Source organism: Ambystoma mexicanum, chromosome 1q (genome assembly GCF_040938575.1).
Source record: "Ambystoma mexicanum isolate Mex_15411 chromosome 1q, UKY_AmexF1_1, whole genome shotgun sequence".
NCBI classification, from domain to species: Eukaryota; Metazoa; Chordata; class Amphibia; order Caudata; family Ambystomatidae; genus Ambystoma; species Ambystoma mexicanum.
Genome location: NC_090922.1, coordinates 609,195,126 through 609,218,510, shown reverse-complemented (window position 1 = coordinate 609,218,510; position 23,385 = coordinate 609,195,126). Strand labels below are relative to the sequence as shown.

Genomic DNA, 23,385 nt, shown 5'->3' with positions numbered 1-23,385 from the left:
TTATATGAGCAAATACTTAATATTATTAAAAATCTCAGGCAACATTCCATTGAGCTATTTTCTTCTTGTCTTGCAGATGTTTTTGGACACATTTCAAGTACATTTTTGTGAACCGTATTTCTTAATCAAAAAGTAACACCACCAACTAGCAATATTTCACATATATATATATATATATATATATATATATATATATATATATATATATATATATATATCAATAACTGTACTTAATGTCAGTCAAGGGAAGATCAATATAATATAGCCTTATTGGCCGAGGGAGCAGTCATTATCATGTGATAATGACCAGCTACCAAGTCCCAAGGTAAAGCCGTGGGGCATAAGTTGGGGAAGGGTCATTATGCTAAGCGATAATGACCCTTCCCGGGATCTATAAGGATATTAGCACATGATGGTGAAATCAATACATGCTTTGGAGATTTTGTGGTGAAGTCAAAACGGTTCTTTAATAGTAGTGATTACAGTAAATAGACAAACTAAGTGAGCAAATTAAATGTGTTTCTATTTTGTAACATTTGAATAAGATTGTCTTCATAAGTTAAGCATTTAATTTGCCAACTTAGTTATCCTAGATCAGATTTAACATGAGCATGCATTAGGTGCCACGCAAAAAAATGTCTGTAAGGAAGTGAAAGCGTTTTCCCATGTTTAAGCTTTCTCTTGGTCTGTGTTAGTTAAGGATTTGCAGCAAAAAAGCTCCTTCTAGAGAGGACGTGCCTGTTGAAAAGAAATCTAGACTGTGGGCCTCATTACACAGATGAGGAGAACCATGGCGCTATTAGCGCCATGGTTCATGCCGGTAAAATACCGGCACCGCCTTGGCGGAAAGGGGAATTACCGCCCCATTCCAAGGTTGGCGGGGCGGTAATTCCTCCTTCCACCATTGCCCTTCCCCATTCCCATTTTTGGCCCATAGGGCTCAATGGGAATGGGGAAGGCGCTAATTACGGTACCGCAAATTGCGGTACCGTAATTAGCTCCCTGGGTCCCTTTGCGGGTTGGTTTTTAACGCCTGCAAAAAGCAGGCGTTAAATCCCCCAACCCGCAAAGGGACCTCGTAGTAAGGCAGTAAGGATTTACCGGTACCGGTATTTTACCGGTACCGGTAAATCCTTACCGCCATCCGTGTAATGAGCCCTGTAAATTCCATTGTTGTTTCTCCGTTTAAGTTTGAAGGCAGAATATTCAAAATGCAGTCAGTATCAGTAGTTATTGACTACACTCTGAACATTCTGATCGGAAATGGGGAGGTCGTTAATGATCTCCATGTGCTAATAGGCTATATTTGTGGTACGTAAATACCTTTAGTGTGATCAAATATAGTGCCAAAATCCACTGTGATAGCTACTCAAACAAAGAAGTTACCCTTTCTTGACAGGTTATCAAAGTGATTGGCAAGAGAGTTATGAAGCAAGGAAATGTAAGGATGGATGCGGCAAGGGCAATAAGAACAGGCTCTATCATTGGTAGAGATTAGTAATGAGTTGCAGCTGCTGTGGCTTGTAGCAATAGCAAGACAGCCTTTGTTTCATCAATTCAAACATCACTCAATTCACTCCTCAAACTGCACATACCTGACTCTTCAAATTCCTTGTTCTGATTGGCCCAGACTTCACGGGTCTGGTGCAAGCTGGCCTCCATTGATTGGATGTCGCTGTCGGGGCAGTTGCAATTAGGGCGGTCGGGGCGGCAGCTGCACCAGCAGTCTCGCTGGTGGCAGATCAGCTCCCCCTGGGAGTTGCAGGCAATGTAGCTGAGCGCGGCTTGCACAAACCGCTCCCTGAGGAAGGCTGGCAGCAGTACTTGCAGGCCTACGATGGAGGAAAAGAAAGAAACGTGGTCAGAGTGATAACGGGGCCAGAGTGGCAGCCCATCCAAAAAAGCAGTTCAGGTGAATAATTGGCCATCTGGCGCCCCGCTTGCCTCACCGCCATTATGGGGTGTCAGCAGAGGGTGAGGCGATGGGAAGACCAAAAAAGGGGGAAACAAAAAGGCAGAGAAAAAGAGCGTGTGGACAAAAGGAAGTGGGAGGTGAAGGCGAGAGCATTAAAAGCAGGTTGAAGGGAAAGAAACAGCTGGGATTGGGAGGACAATTGAAAGAGTATAATATTTACTTATGCCGCCAACTTTAACCCCTCAGCAGAATTAATGCTCCCTCTATACATGATTCCGTTTCAGTTTTTCTGTTTTGTGGTTCATAGTTGTTCTCTATTCTTTACCATTTCCTCTCTGATCTCTTCCCTTCTCCCGTGTATCTTCTGTCCCGCGTTTCCCCTTATTTTCCCTTGTGTTGCTTGGATTTCCGGTCCCTTTTTTCCCAAAGTTCAATTGGTTCTCACGTTTCCCTTTTCTTATTTCTCATTTTGTGTGCTACAGTTTTATCTAAAATTGGAACATTTTAATCATTGTTATGACCTAATATAAGATCAATATTTATTTTTGCACAGCATTGCTGGCATATTTACAAGCTGTGTGTGTGCAACTTCTGGAAGCATACCTATAAATGTGTGTGTGTGTGTGTGATTTGTTTTTTAACATCTTCATTTGTAAGTGTATGTAACATCTTATAACATTGGTTGTTAAAAATTGATTGAAATAATTTTCAATATGTCAAATCTTGTTTTTTTTTCTTTTAATATCTTATATATACGAGAGCAGTATTCAACACATACAATAATGATACTCCTTATGACATTGTTGTTCTTATTTAAGGAGCAGTTTCAATCATTTTAGATGTTGTCCTTAAACGTTTGTATTTGTCGCAATTCATGTATTTATAGAGTGGCAATGCCTTTCACCTGCACGCACTTACAACGCAAAGCTACAGGAATCGGAGACCTTCTTCATCAGGTGCCATAGAGGGAAAGGTGGGGTGGAAACTGACCAACTAGCAGTGTGTACCAAGGACACGACAAGACACACAACATGCGACAGTACTAGAAGCAGGGGCGTTGCTAGGGGGGGGGGGGCTGAGGGGGCTATAGCCCCTGATCTTTTGGTTGTAGCCCCGGATAGAATCTCAGGAGCTACAGCCAAAAGACTAGCTAGCCCCCAGTCCCAACAGTTCCGACATCAGCGCAGCCCCGGGTCTTTTCCAGACCTAGCAACTCCCCTGACTAGAAGGCTGGATAAGGTTGCAATAGACAGAGGAGTTTGGTGCTCGGGAGAAAGGAAATGGGCCCAAATGCGAAATGTGATACTAAGGACGCCTTACGAGGTGACGTTTGCGAGGATTTGAAAAGGTGGATGACACTGGAGCTCCCGACTTGCAAGTCGGGAGTTTCCAATAGTGCAGATGAGGAGGGAGAAGGAGCAAAAGCGACAGTATGCATAGAGTGGTCACGGAAGAGAGAGACTGGGTAGGGCGCTGGAGCGGGTTGGCAGGTGCTGTGTGGAGGAGGGTGCATAGTGTCTCCCAGATGAGGGGATGTGAACCCATGCAAAGATTTGGAGCTGAGAAGTAGCAGGGTGAATAAGGACTGGATTCGCATATAGAGCCAGCTGGCATGGGGGCACTTTAGGGTAGGGGCAAAAGAGAGGGGAAGATTGTGAAGGGTGTGAGCAGCGACGTTGAGTATTTTGTCAAGTAGGGAGAAGGAGGTAAGCAGGGGACACAACAGGTGACTATAACTGTTTTTCTTTAAGTATAAGACCTATTACTGTTGCACTGTGTTATAGCGCATAACTACTTTTTATGTTGTACTATAGTTTGTAATGTATGCCTTGTTTTAAAAGTGTCTTTTTCTCTCTGGATTTCAGATTGTACGTCCTCTTTCTCCCTTCTTAAGCGTCTCTTGCCTCCCCCTTCTTTCGGTTTCCTCTGTTTCTGGGTTGTTTTCTCACCCTTGCCCCCTCTTGTTCCTCCTGTTTCTGCCTGTTTCTTGCTGCGTGGCATACCTCTCCTGTCTCAAAGCTCTGCTTTTACCACCTGCCGCTTCCCACCGCCTTTCTGGCTCATCTATTGACCGTGTGGCAGTGAGTGTGGCACGCCCACCCTGACAGCGGAGTGATTTTGCCCGAGTGGCTGGGCGCGGAAGTCATATGCACACGCTATTGATTGGTGGAATGCTGTAAACGATGGCTAATGAGATTGCCGATCAGCAAAGTGTCTGTAAACACAGAGCCTGCATCCTATAGGTATTGATTACCGTAATCCCTGGTCAGGAGGCCAGGCCGTGGAGGAATTGCAGGAACAAGTGAAACTGACAAGGGCAGCCATTGGTCAGCCTGGATTGAAATCCTCCCCGTAACAAGATTCCAAAGTGTGAGCGAAATCGTGATGAAGGTGCTATGAATGACAACTGCAGCCTGCTGAAGATAAGATGCCAGCGGGGCAATTTCTAAGCGATATCTGCGGTTGCCCTTGTTTGCAGCTTTGTAAACTCGCATGCAAACATCAACAAGAAACATTAGTTGATGTGGTTTTGTTTAAGGTTTTTAAATGCAAGCAAGCAATGCACAGTCAATAGGTTTTTCTATCTTGCCCACATGTATGATATAAAATAAAATAAACAAACAAACAAATAAATGTGTCTTGAGGAAGGCTGCACCTTTCTGGTTGGGTTTAACCTACCCCGCTCGATTCCAATGGGTTTTCTCTGGGGGCAAACCCTGTCTGGATTCAAGCCAGGTCACTTCAGTCCCACCATCCAATCAGGAGGCTCGAGACTTGAGAGGGTAGTTTCACAGTCCACTCAGAGATCCTGAGCCGTTCTAAAGAAAAGTTTGCTCCCTGCTTCCTTTGCTGGTTTTGCTTGGTTGTCAAGCCCTGAGTTGACAGGACAGTCTCACAAAAAGGTGGTTTTGGATGGGGTTAGAGGGCTTTTGGGAAACGCAGGAGAGTTGTGTGGGAGTTTGTTAGTTGTTTGTGGCAGTCATTGATTTCCTGTGTGGACCCTTTTTTTCTGCTTGTAGTTTCTGGTGTTTTTGGTGGTTCTTGTCCACTGTACTGTCGCCTTCGGTCAGTCTGTGTGTGTTTTTAGGCTGGATCCTTCTCTAATCTTCCCTTTTTCTATTTTATTAGAAAAAAGTAAAATACAATAAAAGTTCCAATTATACGTTCCCCTGCTCTTTTTTCCTATTGTGAGTGACATGCAAAACATGTTTTTTTAAAAAGGCTTCCTAATACCACCTAATTCCATCGGTCACCCTCCCTTCTGTTTGTGTGCTGCGAGAACTCTTTCCTATTTTGTGAACCTTGCATGAACGCCTCTGTCTGTCTTAGTCACTTGTTTTGTGTTTTGCACATTGCCACCTTAGGCAACATGTTATTTTATTTGGAGAGAGTGCCGAGGGGATGAGATGAGGAGGTGGACTACTCCCAAACCACTATGCCAGAAATCGAGAAAGGTAGAATGGTACGGGGAGCTTGAGGAGATGAAGACGGAAGTTGAGACAGAGTGTGAGGAGGGGAAGACATTGGTTAATGTGGGGAGAGAGACTGAAGGGGAAAGGAAGAGATCAAGGTGGAAGAAACTGGTCCTTTTGGTCATGTCGAGGCAGGGAAACCTTGGGTCAAACTGCGTGACAGAACGAGCTAGTGAGGTGCATGCATGGAGGATGTACGGGGGTTGGAGTAAAACAGGATCTCTTAGTGATTACCTGCCGAATCTGAATGAGTGCATTTTTCAAAAACTTTGTTTTATTCATGTTTTCCAAATGTCAACATACCATGTCAAAACAGTACAGTCAAACACATTAATTCCAATAGTCTTCCAACATAACAGACCATTGCCCTCCAGTATCCGGCTATTGACTGTCTCCCTTAAATCCGCCCTGACTCTCACCCCATTTTTACCCTCTTCCCATCACCCAAAATCCTAAGCATACCATTCCTAAAGCCCCCTACCAGCCACCAGCTTCCCAACAGAACCCCTTCTGCCTTGCCAGTATCCACTCTCTCAGGGGGGTTTTAGATCCGGGGAGGAAGATAATTCATTCAACTATTGTCCCCAATCTAACTCAGCTCCACTGCCCTCCTCTGGGTCTCGTTGTTTCTTCAAGTACTCCACCTCTGCCATGCCCCATTGCTGTGAACGAGTACATTGACTTTGGAGTTACTGGGGATACAGGGGTGCCCAGAAGCCGCAGTCAGAGGCTGCCACAGAGCTGCACAGGGGTGACAGGTAGAGGGGAGAACAGGAGTTAATGGTTCTGCAGAAGACCAGTGAACAACAGGTGGACTACCCATAGATGGTCCCCCAGCTGGGGGCTCAGGTGGAGAGTGGGGCCACTGCACTACTGTCTGCACTAGCAGAGGGCAGATTCAGTCTTTTAGTGTGAAGGTAAAGGCAAGTCAGAAATCATCCAATGCCCACCTAGCCAGAGCTGTGGACTACTTAACTTGGCCTAGGGTAAAACTGTCAAGGGGGAGGAATGCATATAAACTTGTTCCCCTGCCATAAGACAGATATGTGGTATAACACAACTACAAACACCTTGCACACGGCATAGATATGCAAACACTGTGGGCTGTGGCACATTGATGTGTACATGGAGCTCATGCCATGTGCCACAGACCGCACTATGGCAGCACACTTTCCAGTGTTGATGGCAGTGGAGCGTCTTCTAATATTCCAGATTCTTGCTGGTCATGCTCTGGTAAACAGTCCTCAGCCATCCCCAGCTCTGGACCCATCAAACCATGTTCCCAACCCTCATATCTGGACCAGCACAGCCTCGCCCAGTTGTGTCATCATCTGGAAAATCTGCTTTAACGCCACTAGCATTCCAGCCTCCTGTTCAACGAGGTAGTTCAGGGCGCAGTTCCACTTTGGCAGGACAGGAGAGGCAGTGTGATGAGGAATTCGGGGACATATTGAATTTAATCGAATTGATATTTTATTTCTATTGCCTCTCGTGCACACGTGTTTCAGAGCACGACAAGGCAAGGGAGAGGAACAGGGAAGAACAAAACAACGATCTTACTAGGCCCAGTGACATTGAGAACACGCAAGTGCATGGGAGAGGGGGAGGGGAAAAGTGCATGGAAGGGGGGAGAAGTGAAAAGTGCGGAGCAAAGGAGAAAGAGATAAATAATAATAATAAATAAATAAATCATATTGCCTGCATTGGCCACAATCTGTCAGTGGGGGGAGCTGGAACCTGTGGCAGTGTTAGTCCACATGGGGAAGCACATGCTCCAGAGTCGCCCTAAATTCTTGTGTGTGACCGAGCACGATGGCAGTAAAATGGGAGACATGGAAAACCGGGAGAGTCCTGAAAAAATGCAGAACGGGCTCCAATGGTAGGTAGAGGGAAATAACTAAAGGAAGAGCTACCCATTTGTGAGCCCAGTATTTAGACATAGAGAATGGCTCTGCTGGTTGGCAGAGCCAAACACATTGAGGAAGAACAACCACTGAATCCAGTGTTGGGATTAACCAGACTGAAGGCAACATAAAGTAATCCTATGTAGAGGATGTTGTTAATGCAGTATTATGACTTCGAGAGTGGCTGTTCTGGCTGGCATTGCGGTTTTCACCTGGTTGTAAGGGTGATAGTGGCACAAATCCAACATTTTTCAAGTAACTTGTGAGCAGCTAAAGTGGGCACATATCTTCTTGGTACCACTTACCATCTTATCTAATGGATTATGAAGCAGGTCACCACAAGATGGAAGACATGGGCAAAGCAGGACAGGTGCATGATTCTGTCACCTATCCTCAGGGCCGCTATAACATTAGATCCATAGTCAGCTGTCACAATGCCAACTTGTGAACCACGAGGTGTGAGACAAGGTGTTGCAACCTCCTTCACATTCTTGCAGATATAAGATAATATATGGGACTTGCTATCAAACCTTTGCTTAAGTAAGATGGCCTGCTAGTGAAAGGGATTCAAAAGTTATAGGGAAAAGTGAAACGTTCACCAGTAAAGGAGATGTACTTTTTTACCATTACACCACGCTTGCAATTCAATAGACTCCCTTTTCAACGGATTAACATGATATGATTGAAAATAAAATACCTAATGAGAAATTACCAAATTTATTTTAGTCAAATATTTTTTTTTGCAATGCGGGCGGAGACCCCCCACATCCTCCTACCTTTACCTATTGCCTTACCCCACCTACATCTATATGTTAATACACATGTACAAAAATCCCTAATGAATTCGATCAAAAACATTCTGTAATTTCTCATTAGGTAATGTTGGTTTCGATTATTTCTGCGGATACCTTTTTCAACTCCCTTTGTGATATTTTGTAACACCCTCAAAAGCCCCAGTATTGGTGGGCTGGCGCAAAGAGAGGGAAACTAGTTGTCTGGAGGCCATGAGATCTGTTGTTCCAACAGTGCTTGTAAACATGTGTGCATAAGCGCAACTCTCTTTTCAAAAGGTACCAGTTTGTGGTGCAAATGTGCCCATTGCTTGTAGTGGATGATGCTGTCTCATCTGTTCCTAAAAGGGAGCAGCTGTGGGCTCGGCTTTACCCAATGTATGCTAATCAGGCTATGGGCAGGTGCTAGGAGTTGCCATGGGTCTACCAAAAGGATGAATGTGCTGATTATGAAATGGACTCATTTGATTGATGACCTGTTTACCATCTGGAACGGCATAGAAACAGCATTGCTGTGATGCATTGACATCTTGAATGATAATGATGTACATTTGAAATGTACTTCCCACTCAATGGCACAGAAACAGATTTCCTGGATATAACCCTACAGGTGACTGATAGTCTGCTAGGAAGCAGATTCTTTTTTAAGTCAGCTAGCCCCAACGGTGCTACATGCAGCCAATACCCACCCACCAACCATGAATATTAATATTCCTCATGGGCAACTCCTCAGGGTGTAGCTTAATACCCGTAAAAAGCATATATATTTAGAGGAAGTTAGAAGTATTGCTGGGTGCTTTGAGTGAAGAGGGTATTCCATGAAAACTATGAACACTGCTTTTAACAAAGCTTTGCGACGATCAAGAGAGGACGCGTTGACATTTCACTCCAGAACACAAGCTACAGATGATGTAGACCAGGCCCAGACTTGGCCAATGAGATGCATCACCTCATATATCCATCAGACTGGTCAAAAAGGAAAAGGAAATAGCAAACATTAGCCAATTTAAAAGAAATGATACTAGGTCACTGCCAAGAGATTGGGAGACAAAGCAGGAGTAGCATGTGCTGAATAATCCCCATTGAGGAATATACTGGCCCGTAGCCTTTTACCACGTGGCACACAAACAACACATTGTGGATGGACAGCACATCAATGGAACATCAGAGGTTTTTGGAGATGCCACACGTGTAAATCTGGCCAAACTGAACCATTGTGGGCACTGCACGCATGGGAGACCCACACTGAGATCATGGTACAGCAACGGCAAGATTGATCGTCAAGCAACGAGTGCCACGTGCGCCACACCATGCCCTTGCTCATTGATATACATTGGCTCAAAAATCTACCTATAAAACTGAGGATTCTACAACACTTCAAGGCTATCAAAGTTATCCTGTGCTGGTGTTCTTTGCACAATTGCATGTGCGCGATGAAGGGATTGCTCATGCGAGAGAATCTGAGATAGGAGAGACAGGAAATGGTGGCTCTCACAGTGAGAGTCCACATGTATCATATCCCTTTGCACCTTGAAGCCAAAGGGACACATCATTAACGAGGAGTTGGTGTGGGGGTTTTAAAATTAATTTGGTACATCAATATGTCACATTGAAAGTTAGTTGGGAATCAGTCTCGCGTACCAATACATTTAAAAAGGAAACTTCCTTAGATCTGAATATAATCATCTTTGTGCATGTGTCTCCTGTAAGGGAGCACAATGTTCCTGGGTTACGTAATAAATGTTTTTCAACAACTTAAATGACAAATTACCAAGATTGAATATAAGTTTAACTGCTAAACAGTTTATAACTTATGCTTATTAAATGCTGAAAATTGAGAGTGGCTGAACATTGTTTATGTTTATTATCTGTTCATTTTCCTGGCAAAGTCCCGGGGAGGGACGAACGTGGGGGACGGTCTTTTGCAAACTTTGGGCAGCTCCTTATCCAATTTAGGATTTGATATTTTATTATTTATTTTGGAGTTTGAGTTCCCGGGCATTTGTTTCTTTCTTACAGGGAGGATACACCATTGAAAAGTCTGGGTTCCTGATGCGAGGGGTTTTGCACAAAGGACTGCCCCTTCCTCAGTCAGTCGTCCCAAAGTCCTAGGGACTTTTGGCCCATTGCTTCTTTTTCACCCGGCTTTGATGGCCACCGTAGGCAGGACATTTACAAGGGCGAACATTCTCCTTACTTTCTTTTGTCAATGGGAACCTCTGTGGTGCGAAATCCACTCTGCTATGCCACCACTTTCCCACATGATAAGTCTAATACATGGAATCACACAGCAACAAATAACATTTGAGATATGATTGTGGTGACTCCAGGAATGGAGGTGGGGGGAAGGAATATGAGCAGAGAGAGTCTTACCTAATAGTTGCACTTTGTTCTCGGGACTGTCCACCAGAACAGAACTCACAGAGTCCAAGTTGTCATAATTGCTACATCCGAGAGGGCCTGTCCGGGTCTCTGTTACCTTGGAAACAAAAGGTATCAACATTAGGGATGGTGCACAGAAACAAAATGAAGGATATCAATTCTCTGCATGCCCCTAAGGCACTTTAATAAACATCAGACCGACCACCTCTCCCGAATGCACGAAGGAAACTTACAAGGTGGTAGTGGTGGATAAGGGAGTGCAGTCAAAGCACACGGTAGGGTATGCTAGCGGACATTGCTATGCTACAGTGTAGCTTGCCATGTGTGTGACTTCATGATGTGTGGGGTCCTGCAAGCACAAGGTGGCCCTATGGGTACGTTGGTAGGAACCGGCGGAACAGAGTTGAGGTTTCTAGTCAATCAATTGAGGCAGTCAGGCTGTGTGCTTGCTTTTACACGGATGTCTTAGGGTTTGCTGGTGTTGGAGTTCATCAAGTTGGAGGCTGTTACCTGTGGGGAGCTTAGGTTAGGTCTATGGTGAGTTTGGAAGATTGCGTGACCGTGTTCAGAGATGAAGTGAGTGCTTGGTATGTGTGATGCATGTTTTGTGAAGACAGGAAGGCAAGTGGGTGTTGCTATTATAGAGTAGCATAAGTGCCAATTGTCATAGAAGATTTAAAGTTGAGAGAGGTGTTAGTTTTAAATTAGATTTGCATATATATATCCAACCTAGCTTAGGTTGGAAACATTGCACCAATCAACATTATTGGGTCAGTGCTTGTTTCCGCACCGCAAACCAGTTCACTGCAGCATAGTTTGAAATAGCACAGTAATTACATCATGACATGCATCGGAGTGTGGGATAGTAAGCGTTATCAGGATTTAGCATAATAAGGTGCATCACAGAGATTTTGACAGCCTAGTACAGTGGAAAGGAATACATAGTAGGAGACCTACACGCAATGCGGCTTACACCCCATTGCGTTGTGATGGAACTCCCCCCTTTTCCAGCCAGATGCAGCAGAGGGACCAGTGTGGACTATTGTTGGATCTGGAAATGTGGTCAGGTCACTACTCCAGTGCTAGTGAATGATGGCAGAACAGTGCCAGTTCTGTGAGTGGTGACTAGGTGCAGTCTCAGACCAGTTTCTACTCATTTGAAGTACTTATAACTCCATCTGCCGTCAGTGTCACCATAGGTCACACCTGATCCAAGCTTCCACAAGGATCGAATGGGCACATAGTGCTCAACCCACTCTCCCTAGATCCAGTGGAGCCTCGCCAAACCTCCAAAGCCCAAGCACATGGACATACCTAGGCACTCAGAATCAGTGCCACCAAAGGGAGTCACAGTAGCTGCATGGCATAGCGGTGGATCATCATCCCACGACCCCTTCTCGTTCGGTTCTATGTGATTTGGTCAAAAAGATTACATCAAATTCGATTACATCTATGTATTTGTTTTTGGTGGTAGATTTTCCCACAAATATATGCGGGGGGAGACAACCGGCAGCCCCCCTCCCACATTAGTTATTCAGCTTCACCCAGCCCCCACATATATTTGAGGCAAAATTAATGGAATACAATTCAATTAATTTGAATCTTATTCAATCTCCCGTGTGAAAACCTCCCTATTCCTCTCGTTGAAATGGGTGAAAAAGCCTTGGTAACACCATCTCATGTTCCCCACCCCCTAGAGGCGAGACCAATAAGGAGGTGCCAAACATTTGATTTCCACAGACGCCGATCCCTTCTTCTGCCCTCTAGAGGTGGTTGATCTTGAGAGCGGTGATCAGCCTAGTTGGCAATATTGCTGATCCTGGCTGGCTTAAGGATGTTCCTTCAGGCAGAGCTGAGGCACAGGCCATCGGTGAGCAGTGTGGCAAAGTGGGCACTATCTCTGGAGAGCCTACAAAGACATGGCATAGTGGGGGCTAGACAGCTGGACACCTCTCAAAGTGAATTGGGAGAATGCCAGACTGAGCGGCAAGCAAATGAAAGTTTTCAACCATTTATTTAAAGCCTGTTTTTCATCCCAGCGCACCAAGAAAGATTATTGCTCAGGAAAAAAAAAACGAATATGCGCCCAAGTGTGCATCATAAAAGGAATGAGCAAAAAAGCAGTGCAGCATTTTCAAATGTTCAGTCCACGCGCATTTTGCATTGAAATGCAGAGCGGTCCGCTGGCTTTGTTTCCTTGCCCCTGCTCTGTATGCTTTACGGATCCTGGATGGGTCCAAGCTTCTAGAAATGTTCATTTTGAAGAGATCCATCTGCATTGATGGAGGAAGGACAGGCGACTGCCATCAATCAGGCTGGTCCCTGCTGCGTGCTCGAAGAGAGCCTTTGTGGCGTGCATAAAATAATCCTGCCTTTGAACTCTCTATCTATATCCTCAATGACTGCTCACCAGACGGACAAAGCAGTGTGTGTTATTTTTTTTTATTTTTTATGAGGCTTCAATTCTCCTCACTTCATGCAAAACAAGCTTCATGCCCAACTGAAATAATGACTACAGGTAGGTGGCTTTGTAGTTGTCCATGTGAAAAATAAGTCTACAAGTGCCCATCATGAATGCATGAATGCAAATGGCACGAGCTCAATGATAACACTTGCAGGCCATCAACAGAAAGCTCTTTTTCTTCATATTGAGCAGAAATGTACAGGTGGTGCCAGGTGACAAATGTGGGCAGTGGTTTATTGGTATCGCTTGTTTTCAGGTTCTCCCTAGCTGTTACCTTGTATGCAGGTTAGCAATGTGTGACAGAAGAGAAAACATGTACTCCTGATAATGACGTGGATTCACTCCATGTGTGCAGCCGCACACTGCACACGCTTCTCTGAATTCTCTGGAGGTGTGTGGAACATCTTCGTGTGCATGGTTCCAGTTTTAGGAAGGCAGATTCCCCCTTGCATCCTTTCCTGGTGGATTAATGAGTACATTGAGTTGGGTAAATACTAGGAGTGGTTGCTTTGAGTGTTTTCAAGAAGAAAAGGGCAAAGGGAACTGAGTGAGTTATTTGTGGTAGGTGGTTATGGTAGGACACTTTAACGATGGACGGGCTGAACGGGAATGAAGGCTTCCCGGTTCACACCAAATGAACATTTCTGAAAAATAATTAAGGCCTTCAGTTTTATGGTATTTATTGTTCTGCCATTTCCGTCTGTATTTATCCATATTTATTTTTGGGACTTTTTAATGTATTTATCCACCTTTGTTTTTTTGTCATAAAAAAAGATAATTTGCAAACAGTACTTTTCTGCATTTATTCTATAATATAGGAAAGAAATGCTAGCTCCATGTTTTCCATAACAACAAACAGTTGCTCCTATGACTGCTGCTGCCTTACAATATATGCTGTGAGCAAGTTGAAGAACCTTAATGCAATTTCTTATACACCTTTTACCCTCCCCATGCTGCCATTCTGCAATGTGATTGGCCTGTGATGTATGAATGACATGACAGAGAACCACACAGAAAGACCTGGTTTTCCGTTTTTTTTAATTTTTATAAATACATATAGACAGAATGCAGATTGATTTCCGGCTGTATTTATGTGTAAAATAAGTAAAAACAGAAAACTGGAAGCCTTAAAAATAATGCAAAAAAGGGCATGGATGGGGCAGCGAAGAGACCTTTTCTTCTAATTGTTTCATTTTGAGACAAGGTTTTGTATACTACTTACAAAATGATGATGTCTTCACTTTGCCAAGTGAGTAACGTGTTCATTAAGGGGCCAAGAGCACGGAAGATCGGGCGTACTCGTTCCCACGTTCACCAGGTGCACTGCATTCCATTTCCTTTGCCTCCTAGTGCAAATTGTGCTCCTCTCATAGGATATGGGCAACCAGAATTACTGGCCTTATGTATGGGGCTGCGGGCGACAAAGACTAATAAATGACAATGACACCTGCAGTGGTGGGCTGGATCAGGTGGTTGCAGATCAGAGCTCAAGATTGGCGGGGCCTGAGGGTGAAGCCAAAGACAGACCTTAATGAGGCTGCATGCTGAACATGGGCCCCGGGAGGGAAGGCGAATGGAGGAAGGAGTGAAAGCCCACAAACACTGAGGACCGAGTGCGCCAAAAGTCTTTTGTAAGATGGCGGCACCCAGGGAGCAAATGCTGGGATTGGCCTCATTTTTTTCAAATGAGAAAGAAGCAACCAATGGGAGCTGCGGTGGGAAGCTTTAAATACGGCCCCACAGGCAGTGGTAAATACGGCCCCACAGGTAGTGGTAAATACGGCCCCACAGGCAGTGGTAAATACGGCCCCACAGGCAGTGGTAAATACGGCCCCACAGGCAGTGGTAAATACGGCCCCACAGGCAGTGGTAAATACGGCCCCACAGGCAGTGGTAAATACGGCACAACGGGAAGAACAATAGGAACAAAGCTGCAGAGGCGCTAGAAGGAGGAAGAAACTTTAGCGCAGTGGACCCACTTTCGCGTTTGCAGTGGGCGAACTTCAGAATGATGGTCTCCGAAGCGAGAGCGCCGATGATGGCATTCAAGCAGGATCTTCGGGGCATGGTTGGGAAGCGCACACTTATTGACATGGCTCTTCCATCTACTATAGCAAAAAGATACAAGGCATGCTGGGAAAGGTTGACGCACTATGTGCAAGGACTGGTGGCCCCCACAAGTGGATGAACTTGTGAGAACTTTCCCTGGCTGGGCCCTTTTGAACAACAGAAAAAAGGGATGGGTTGACACTCACCTGACTGCCATATGCCATATCAATTAATCACAAGCTGGCAGGAAGGGGAGATCCAATGAAAGAGCATTACATACATATAGCCAAGAAGGGCTGGGCTGGGCTAGAGTAGCACAAAGAGGACAAAAAGACACCCTATTGACTTTGGCAAGCTGAGGGCGCTGCTAGACTCACTAAAGTCCATCTGTAAGGACGGTTACGAGAAGGCCCTGATTTCTGGAAAAGAACGGAGAGATCCCGCAAAGGCCACGTATCGAGAATGCCTCTGCACAAGCCTGTGCGCAGAAGTTTTAGTGCATGCTCTGCATATTTATGGAATTCTGCGCAAAGTCATCGTATACGCAAGTTGGGTCTGGAATGTCCCCGACACGCCCCCGCGCAAAGCAGAAAGAGCCAGATACAGCTAGTTTTGTGTGCTCCTTGGCCTTAAACACATACACCCTTGAAACAGTGTGTGCGGTCCCCTGCTACGAGGTCTGCACCTCGGGGTCACTGCGTGGGAGCCCTGTAACTATTACCGGCAACTCAACAACATGCACACAAATTTCAGTAACTCTGGTAAAACTCCAGAAAATCTGTGTGTGAACCCCCGTAAACCGTTCATGTACCCTGCTACACTGCATATGCGCGTTAGTTCTGAACCCTGTCTGCGTCCACTCACCCCTAAATTCAATATGCAATCTCACCGAGCAGAGGTGATTCCTATGCACAAGTGTCTGTACGCCTGCTTTCGGGTGGCGGATACATTGAGGGCTTTGCATGGGCCGTCCCCCGATGAGAGCTTGCGCGGTCAGATCCATGAATGCATTTTGTTCTGTGCATTTGTGGGCATGCGATGGACTGCCTGTGGCCCGTTCTTTGTAAATCCCACATTTTCCGAGGTTCCTCCACATTTTCCTTGTTTCACCCCTTACTCTGGTCTCTGCACAGGCCACACCCACGCTCTGCAAGGTGTCACACGCAGGGCGATTGATTGCCTGTATGCAGAGACATGCTGAGCCTGCGTGAAGTCCCCGCAAAATACGAAAAAGTCCTGCGCAATCGATTCCATGAATCGAGAAACAGGATTTTGCACGTGGATTGGCGTGCAAAGTCCCTATTTACTGTGCAGATAATTCCATGAATCGGGCCCTAAGTTGTTTAGAGCAGCTTTTGCGCTCACTTTCTTTGGGACACTAAGGGTCAGTGAATGAGTGTCCCTCAAGAAACAGGGAGGAGGCACAGGTTTCCTGGCGTGGGAGAACACAGAGATCGAGGGACTCGGGAGAACCTCAAGGTACGATGGTCAAAAACCGATCAGTTTGGCTTGAGCAGGAGGTTGTCACTGAACTGTATTACTGACATATTGCCCATTGTGCAAGCTTTCAGACTTCGCGGCAGACAGGCCCCGCTACTAGCCTTTAACAATGGCTAAAAGCTGAGCTGCCTACGATTCCGGGGGATGCTAAAAGTGCCACTGGCCAACAAGGGGTTAGACAAGTAGGTATTTGGTACGCATTCCTACAGAATTGGGGCCTAGGCATAAAAGATCTGATATTAAGAAAGTAGGAGGTTGGTCATAGGATTGCTATAAAAGGTATATTAGGTTGGACAGGATGTGAATGCCTCTCTTCATATCCCCTGCCCCCCTATAGCTCGCCAACAAATAGATATGCGTACAGTATGGGTAGTAGGACACTCCTTCGTGTTAAGAGCCCGCACAAGATGGTGTCCAAAGACGTGGGGAGCTAACAAAACAGGAGATGGTCGTGAAATAGTGGGGGAAGCAAGGAATGCGAAGGGACACGCTGGCGAATTTCATTGAACTGCTGCTGTAGCTCCACCAGAGACCAACAACGTTAGTGGTGCACTTGACCAGCCTCGGCAGTGGGAGGCTACTCACAGAAATGATGGGGTCCTTGAGGCAGCTAGCAGCCTACCTGAGGGACATGGAATTAGTATGTTCTGAGATTATACCACGGTACAAGTGGCTGGGGGAAGTGACCCACCCAGCGGTGGAGAAAACCTACAGAAAATTGAACAATGACATGGCGGAATATTGTAATGGCATGGGTGTTCACAAGTACGCCACGTCATGATAAACCTTGAGGTACTAAAGTACTATTTAGACAATGGGGTCCACCTTTCTGACAATGGCATGGATTTGATTCTGACAAACTTGACTGTGGTGCTGAATGACAGCTGGTGGTAACACAGAAGGATGGGATGGTCGAACAAGGACGTGAACCCCTGCATTGGCTTGGCTGTTTACAAGCGACCAGTTTGACCGATAGGGATCAAAAAGCAGAGTGATGATGTAAAAGGGAGGGGGTTATTACCCCCCCACAGCAAGAGCCCCTCTGCAGGATGGATGGCAAGGAAGGGTGCTCAAGAAACTGAACTGAGATAATGTTATCTTCCCCATGTTGCTTTGGCAAGTAATGAACAGAACTAGCTCCTTGCAGCCCAGGACAGCCCGCAACGTGGGGCCAGTCCCCTGATGCACCAGGGTGGGGTTTTGTGGGTGATAACAAGAACTAAAGAAAATGGGCTAATTAGACAGCAATATATACTCAAAGTCCTCCCTGCAGTATGGGTCAGCTGGTCGCTTATGAGTTATGAAAAGATGTAATGCAATAGGATTTTTCTTACTACAAGCACCCCAGGGCTGAGACCTGCGGTGCTAATACTTTTTGGGTTAAAAATCTAAAGTGTCGGTGTACCTTGGAGCCGGAGCGTGGTAGATGGCTCTGTGAGCACTCCTGACTGCAACCCAAAATCCAGGCCCTAATTCTACCCTCCGAGGAAGCTTGGCACCTTTGAGTTCCATGATGGAGCAGAGTACACCTTAGGGACAGTGTCGACGAAGTCCCGATGCTTATAGGCTAACTTTCAGTGAGCCGGGCGCCTCGATCGATTATGCGCCTGAAATCCAGAATGGCCTCTACCAACCATCTGAGTTTCATACCTGCCATTCCTATCTCCTAATGGGCTGATATAGTGCTGGATGTGACTACGGAGGCCCTGGCTGTGATTCTGTCCCCTGTCGGCTGCTTCTGGGGTCCTCTAGTGGGTCATCGCTCCTGGTGTTGGGCAGCTGACTGATGCTCGGGGTGAGTTCCTGTTGCCTGCTTCCTCCACTCTGATGCTCGCTAGTGGAGGGATTGGCCTGGCAGGATCTCCTCTTTCTGTTGGTGCTCTACTTGACTACTCTACTGGGCTTCTCTTGGTGCCCTCTTCCAGCCGCATTGCTCTGCTCATAGGAGCCCAGCCTCGACTTCCATTCTGAGTTTGGATCAGGCCGGCAGTGGCTGATCCTTTTTGGAATGCACTGATCTGGGTCACCAACATTAACCTCAGATATTCCATAAGCACCTGTTCCTCTATCTTCTGCCTGCCCTCTGTCTAATGGCTCCACAGGCACTGCTAGAATCCAAGGTTTGGAATCTTACATACAATGGCTAAAGCAGTAAGTGCCTCCAAATAGGTGGACATTGCCTCACTATTACAAAGCACTGCGGACAAACCTAGAAAGGGGGAACAAATTGAGGAGACTAAAACTTCAGTGAGTGACCATAACTCATTGCAATCTGTCTTGAAATCCGACCTGCAGAAATTTCTCATTGGAATTACGAGGGAATAGCCAAGGAGTACAGCAGAACTTCTGCAAAAGATTACTGCCCGAGACAAAGGGGTGGCGGAAGTAGAAGAAAGAACCATGGAGATTGAGAACACTATATGTGAGTAAAGCAACAAAGTCGTTGAGTGCTCAAATAGAATTCAGGTCTTTTAGGCCATGTGTGGCCCTGGAGGAAAAACAAGAGGACACAGAAAACCTCTCATGCCGTAACAACATCTGCCTTCGTGGTATCCCAGCCTCTGTTAATGGTGAAGAACGGGTAGAGTATGTGTGCAACTTCTTCTGCTTTGTGCTTGCTCTCCCAGAGGATGCAATGATGGGGCTGGGAGGGTTTGCCCAGTTGACTGAAGGGCTCCGCTCTCATTTCTCTACATTCTGCGCTTGGGCTCAATAACCACGCCCTTGGTCCAGAGTTACAATATGGTGTCATTAGGCTTAAGGTGCATTTACAGAATCTCATATCAGATGATTGGGAGGAACACTGTATGTTTCAGTCACTTGGTTGGGCTTTCTCATTGTTGATCTCTCACTGGAAACCCTTTGTTTGAATCTAATTCTCACTCACATTTTTGGGATTGGGTGTGGTGGTAGGGGGTATTTAAGGGAGGAAAGACATTGATGTAGGAATGCTACAATTGTGTATCACCACAGGATCATTGAATTGCAATGGCTTAGTTTCAATTTCATTTTGTTGACAATTATGCATACACCATGAGTGAATCAGCTAAACACTTATGGGCAACAAATCTAATGGCTGAGGATAATATTAGTAAATTGCCTATGATTTCCTGGAATGTGCTTTGGCCTGAACACATCAACAAGGAGAAAATCTGTAATTCGAGGATTAGCAGAGTTATCTATTTATAAATGGTGTGCTTGCAGGAGATGCACTTACTGGGTAATGATGATGGACAACTCCTGCACAAAAGGTGCCAGAGGAAATTCTTTGGTACTTGTGGGGAGAAGAAAAGAGGGCAGCACTGCCGCTGAGTAGGGAGGTGCCAATCATTGAGATCACGGTCAGAAGGGATTCACAGGGTGGGTCTATATTGGTTAAGGGGTGAATACTTGGGCAGATGTTCACTTTCATTTCTATATACATGCACAACAGTGAGCAGGACCTCGTCCTAAAATCAGTCTCCCCAAATTGTACTTTTTAGTGAAGGCCAGATATTGCTCAGTGGGGATTTTAATCTAATGCCAAATCCGGAGTTGACCGAAACCCTTCTCCTCACTAGAGCTTACTATAAGAATTCTGTGGAATTAGCCACATTTTTGAGGGAACTAGGGATAGTAGACATCTGGAAATTAGCAAATGAAGGGGTTCGCAATTTTACTTTTAATTCCCATGTACACAGAGGGCTTTTGTGTATTTACCTGCTTCTCAGGTCAGGTCCACTATTCCCATGTCTCGAGAAGGTTTATATCAGACAACGGCGCATCTCTGACCATGCCTCAGTGATGGCATGAATCAGGATTCTCAATAGGCCAGACCCTCGCAAACGGCTACAGGGATTATACAACCCCATGCTAAGGGATGCAGCAGTCCGTCAGGAACTTTCTGATTCTCTCACAAATTACTTTAATGAAAATATTTCCCCAGAATGTTCTCTATCCACTACCCGGGATGCAATGAAGACTGTGATTAGAGGTGTGATCATGTCTTGCACTGCTTCATTTACGAGAACCAATACGTTTCAGCGAGCCCAGCTGAAACACCGGGTTGAAGAACTGGAAATCACCACAAATCCAGGCAATCACGGATGGTCTGGCAGAAACGGAAAGTTGCTAAAGCACAACTAGAAATGCAATCAGACTACCTGTCCAGTGTGTCTCACCCTAGATGCCCCCGTGGACTGTTGGACACCCTTGAGGATACCATCACTCCATCTGAGTTTGTGGAGGCAATAAAATCCCTAAAGAATACCACCCCAGGGCTAGGCGGCTTCACAGCCTCATTTTACAAAACATATGTGTATATTTAAATGCCCCATATGACAAAGCTTTTCAATTCCTTCCAAACCACAGGGTGTGTAACACCATCAATGGAGGAATGCTCACAGTCCTCTTCCCCAAGCCAGGAAAAGACCATTCAGAATGTAATGCTTATAGACCCTTTACGATTATGAATAATGCCTCAGAGATATTTTCAATATGTCTGGCTTGTAGGTTAATGACAATTCTAAAAACAATCACAGATCACTTCCAAAGCAGGGTTTGTAACTAATAGGACGACCTATGACAATATCTGGAGGGTACTAAACCTTTTTGAAATGTCCACCATCAACAATGAAGACTTAGGTGTCGTCTCCCTAGATGCTCATAAAGCATTTGACATGGTGGATTGGGGTTATATTGAGCAGGTGCTCAATCATTATGGTATTTGTCCTACTTTTAAGAGATGTATTCCAGCCAATTACCAACATTCCTACACTGTTATGAGAGTAAATGGGACATTAATGCAGAAGATAAGGATTTCACAGGGAAATAAACAGGGTCGCCCCATCTCTCCCTTGATATTCGCCCTTACCATGTAACCATTTGCCACAAGAATCCGAGCAAATAAAGAAATACATGGCTTTCCAGTAAAATGAAATGAAATGAAATTTGATTTATATCGCGCTCATACACAAGTGATTCAGAGCACGACCAGGCAAAGGGAGGGGAACAGAGGAGAACAAAAACAATGATCTTACTAGGCCCAGTGACATTGAGAATGGTAACGGTAAAAGGCAAAAACCTCTAAAATATTATTATACAGTGATGATGTCATGTTAATTATAACACGCTTAATAGCCAGAGGTTTCTAAGCACGGACCCAGGGATCGAACCTGTGGTGCTCTGTGTTGTCTTGCTTCCAAGGCGATCACGTTGCCCCTGAGCTATCCTCCCGGGACATGCTTACACTGAAGAAATCCAGACCGCCCTAATCTCTTAATATTGCCTGAGTAATTTTGCTAAGTTCAGCCCAGTTTTTTGGGTTAAATCTCAATTACATTATTGTGGGGTTCAGATCCTGAAAGAAAAACGATCTCACATACCAATGTAATTTTGCCACAATTATTTAAGGACCTGTATGAGGATCTAGAGCACCTGGATAAACAGGAAGTCTCCTTGTTTGGGAGCATCAGAGCAATAAAAAATAACCTAATTCCCAGATTCCTATATCAATATCATGCCCTTCTGGTTAAAATCCTTGACATAGAACTGATCATACTCAAAAGGCAACTCATGGCTTTTGTGTAGAGAAAGAAAATACCCTGTATTTCAAGTGGGGTCATGCCTAGAGGGGTTAAAAGAAGGGGCATGTGGATCCCAGATATTTTCAGGTACAATATTGCAGCACAACTATCTCACATGTTTGCCCGGTAGATAACTGAGGAAGTAGCGAGAGGAAGCCAGGTCCTAAACACTACTCCCACAACTCCCTCATTTAAGGATCTCCCGACAGAACCCTGAGATTAAACCTGCAACCTCCACAGAAGATTCCATCTACTACTGGTGAAGTGCTGTGCGTAGATGGGGTATTAGATCCACTCTTGGTCCTTTCTCCCCAGTCTGGCACAATCCAGACTTTCTCCCGGGATATGATTAAGGCAGATTTAAGAGGTGGAAAGATGGTGGCCTTGCACTTTTATGCAACTTCTGTGTAAATGGGAATCCCTTAACCTTTGAAGGATGTAACATTAAATTTCAAATACAAGAGACAGAACGTTTCCAATATGCTCAGTTGAGGCACTGGTTGACCCACTCAGGCATTAGAAAACACGGGGTAGAGAACCCACAGCATTAAAATGAACACTAGCATCCAACACACACTCAGGTACAATTTTGACTTTATATAAACTATGAGACAGATCTGATCTAGCCTGTTAAGGAAACATATATGGAAAAATGGGAAGAGCATATGGGGAAAGAACCTGAGGTGGAAAGTTGGACTCGCATTTGGATGCAAATATTTGGAAGTTCCAGGTGTGACACAAATCAAGAATGTCTAGTGAAGGTGTTTATACTCTTTACAAGGGTACCTGGTGAGGTCATGATCATCCAGGCTATCAAGCCATTTATAAAACGAGCAATGATTAAGACCTGTGGTGACAGACAGAGCGAAACCACCCATTGATTGCAGTCATACACTTTCCTATTATAAAAATATAATATATTTTTATTCGCATATTTCAGCAAATAAAACATATCACAATATCAGTTCCAAACAATTCTTCAATATAGACACCTCTCATCACATGCATACCATATTCACCATACAGATTCATTCATTATCACCCCAAATGAAAAACCATAACATCTAATACAATCCAGTCGCAGTGCCCGGGGAACAGACTCACAACTTGCATTGAACACTTCACAACACCTATAGCTACTAACAATGTGAGTCTATTTCTTTATATATCTGTCGACACGTTTTAGAGGAGGTCCCAAATAAAGCCTGCACTCCAAACGTCCATTTTGAAGTACCAGGAACGTTCACACTGAGATATGTGACGTATGTCGAGCAAATAAACCAGCAGAGAGCCGCAGTAGGACTCTGCCCAGTGCCTATTAAAAGAACAGCACCTATTGAAGT

At 45.1% G+C, this 23,385-nt stretch overlaps 1 protein-coding gene across 1 annotated transcript in view; it reads right to left on the bottom strand.

Annotated features, from left to right (window-relative positions):
• Positions 1–23,385, bottom strand: part of BRINP2 (BMP/retinoic acid inducible neural specific 2) — a 541,560-nt gene that overhangs the window by 76,348 nt on the left and 441,827 nt on the right. Inside the window, exons 5-6 of the mRNA XM_069641149.1 lie at positions 10,457–10,562; positions 1,596–1,832 (exon numbers count right to left, since the gene is read on the bottom strand). Of these exons, the coding sequence (XP_069497250.1) occupies positions 1,596–1,832; positions 10,457–10,562 (343 nt within the window). The remainder of the gene's footprint in view (positions 1–1,595; positions 1,833–10,456; positions 10,563–23,385) is intronic.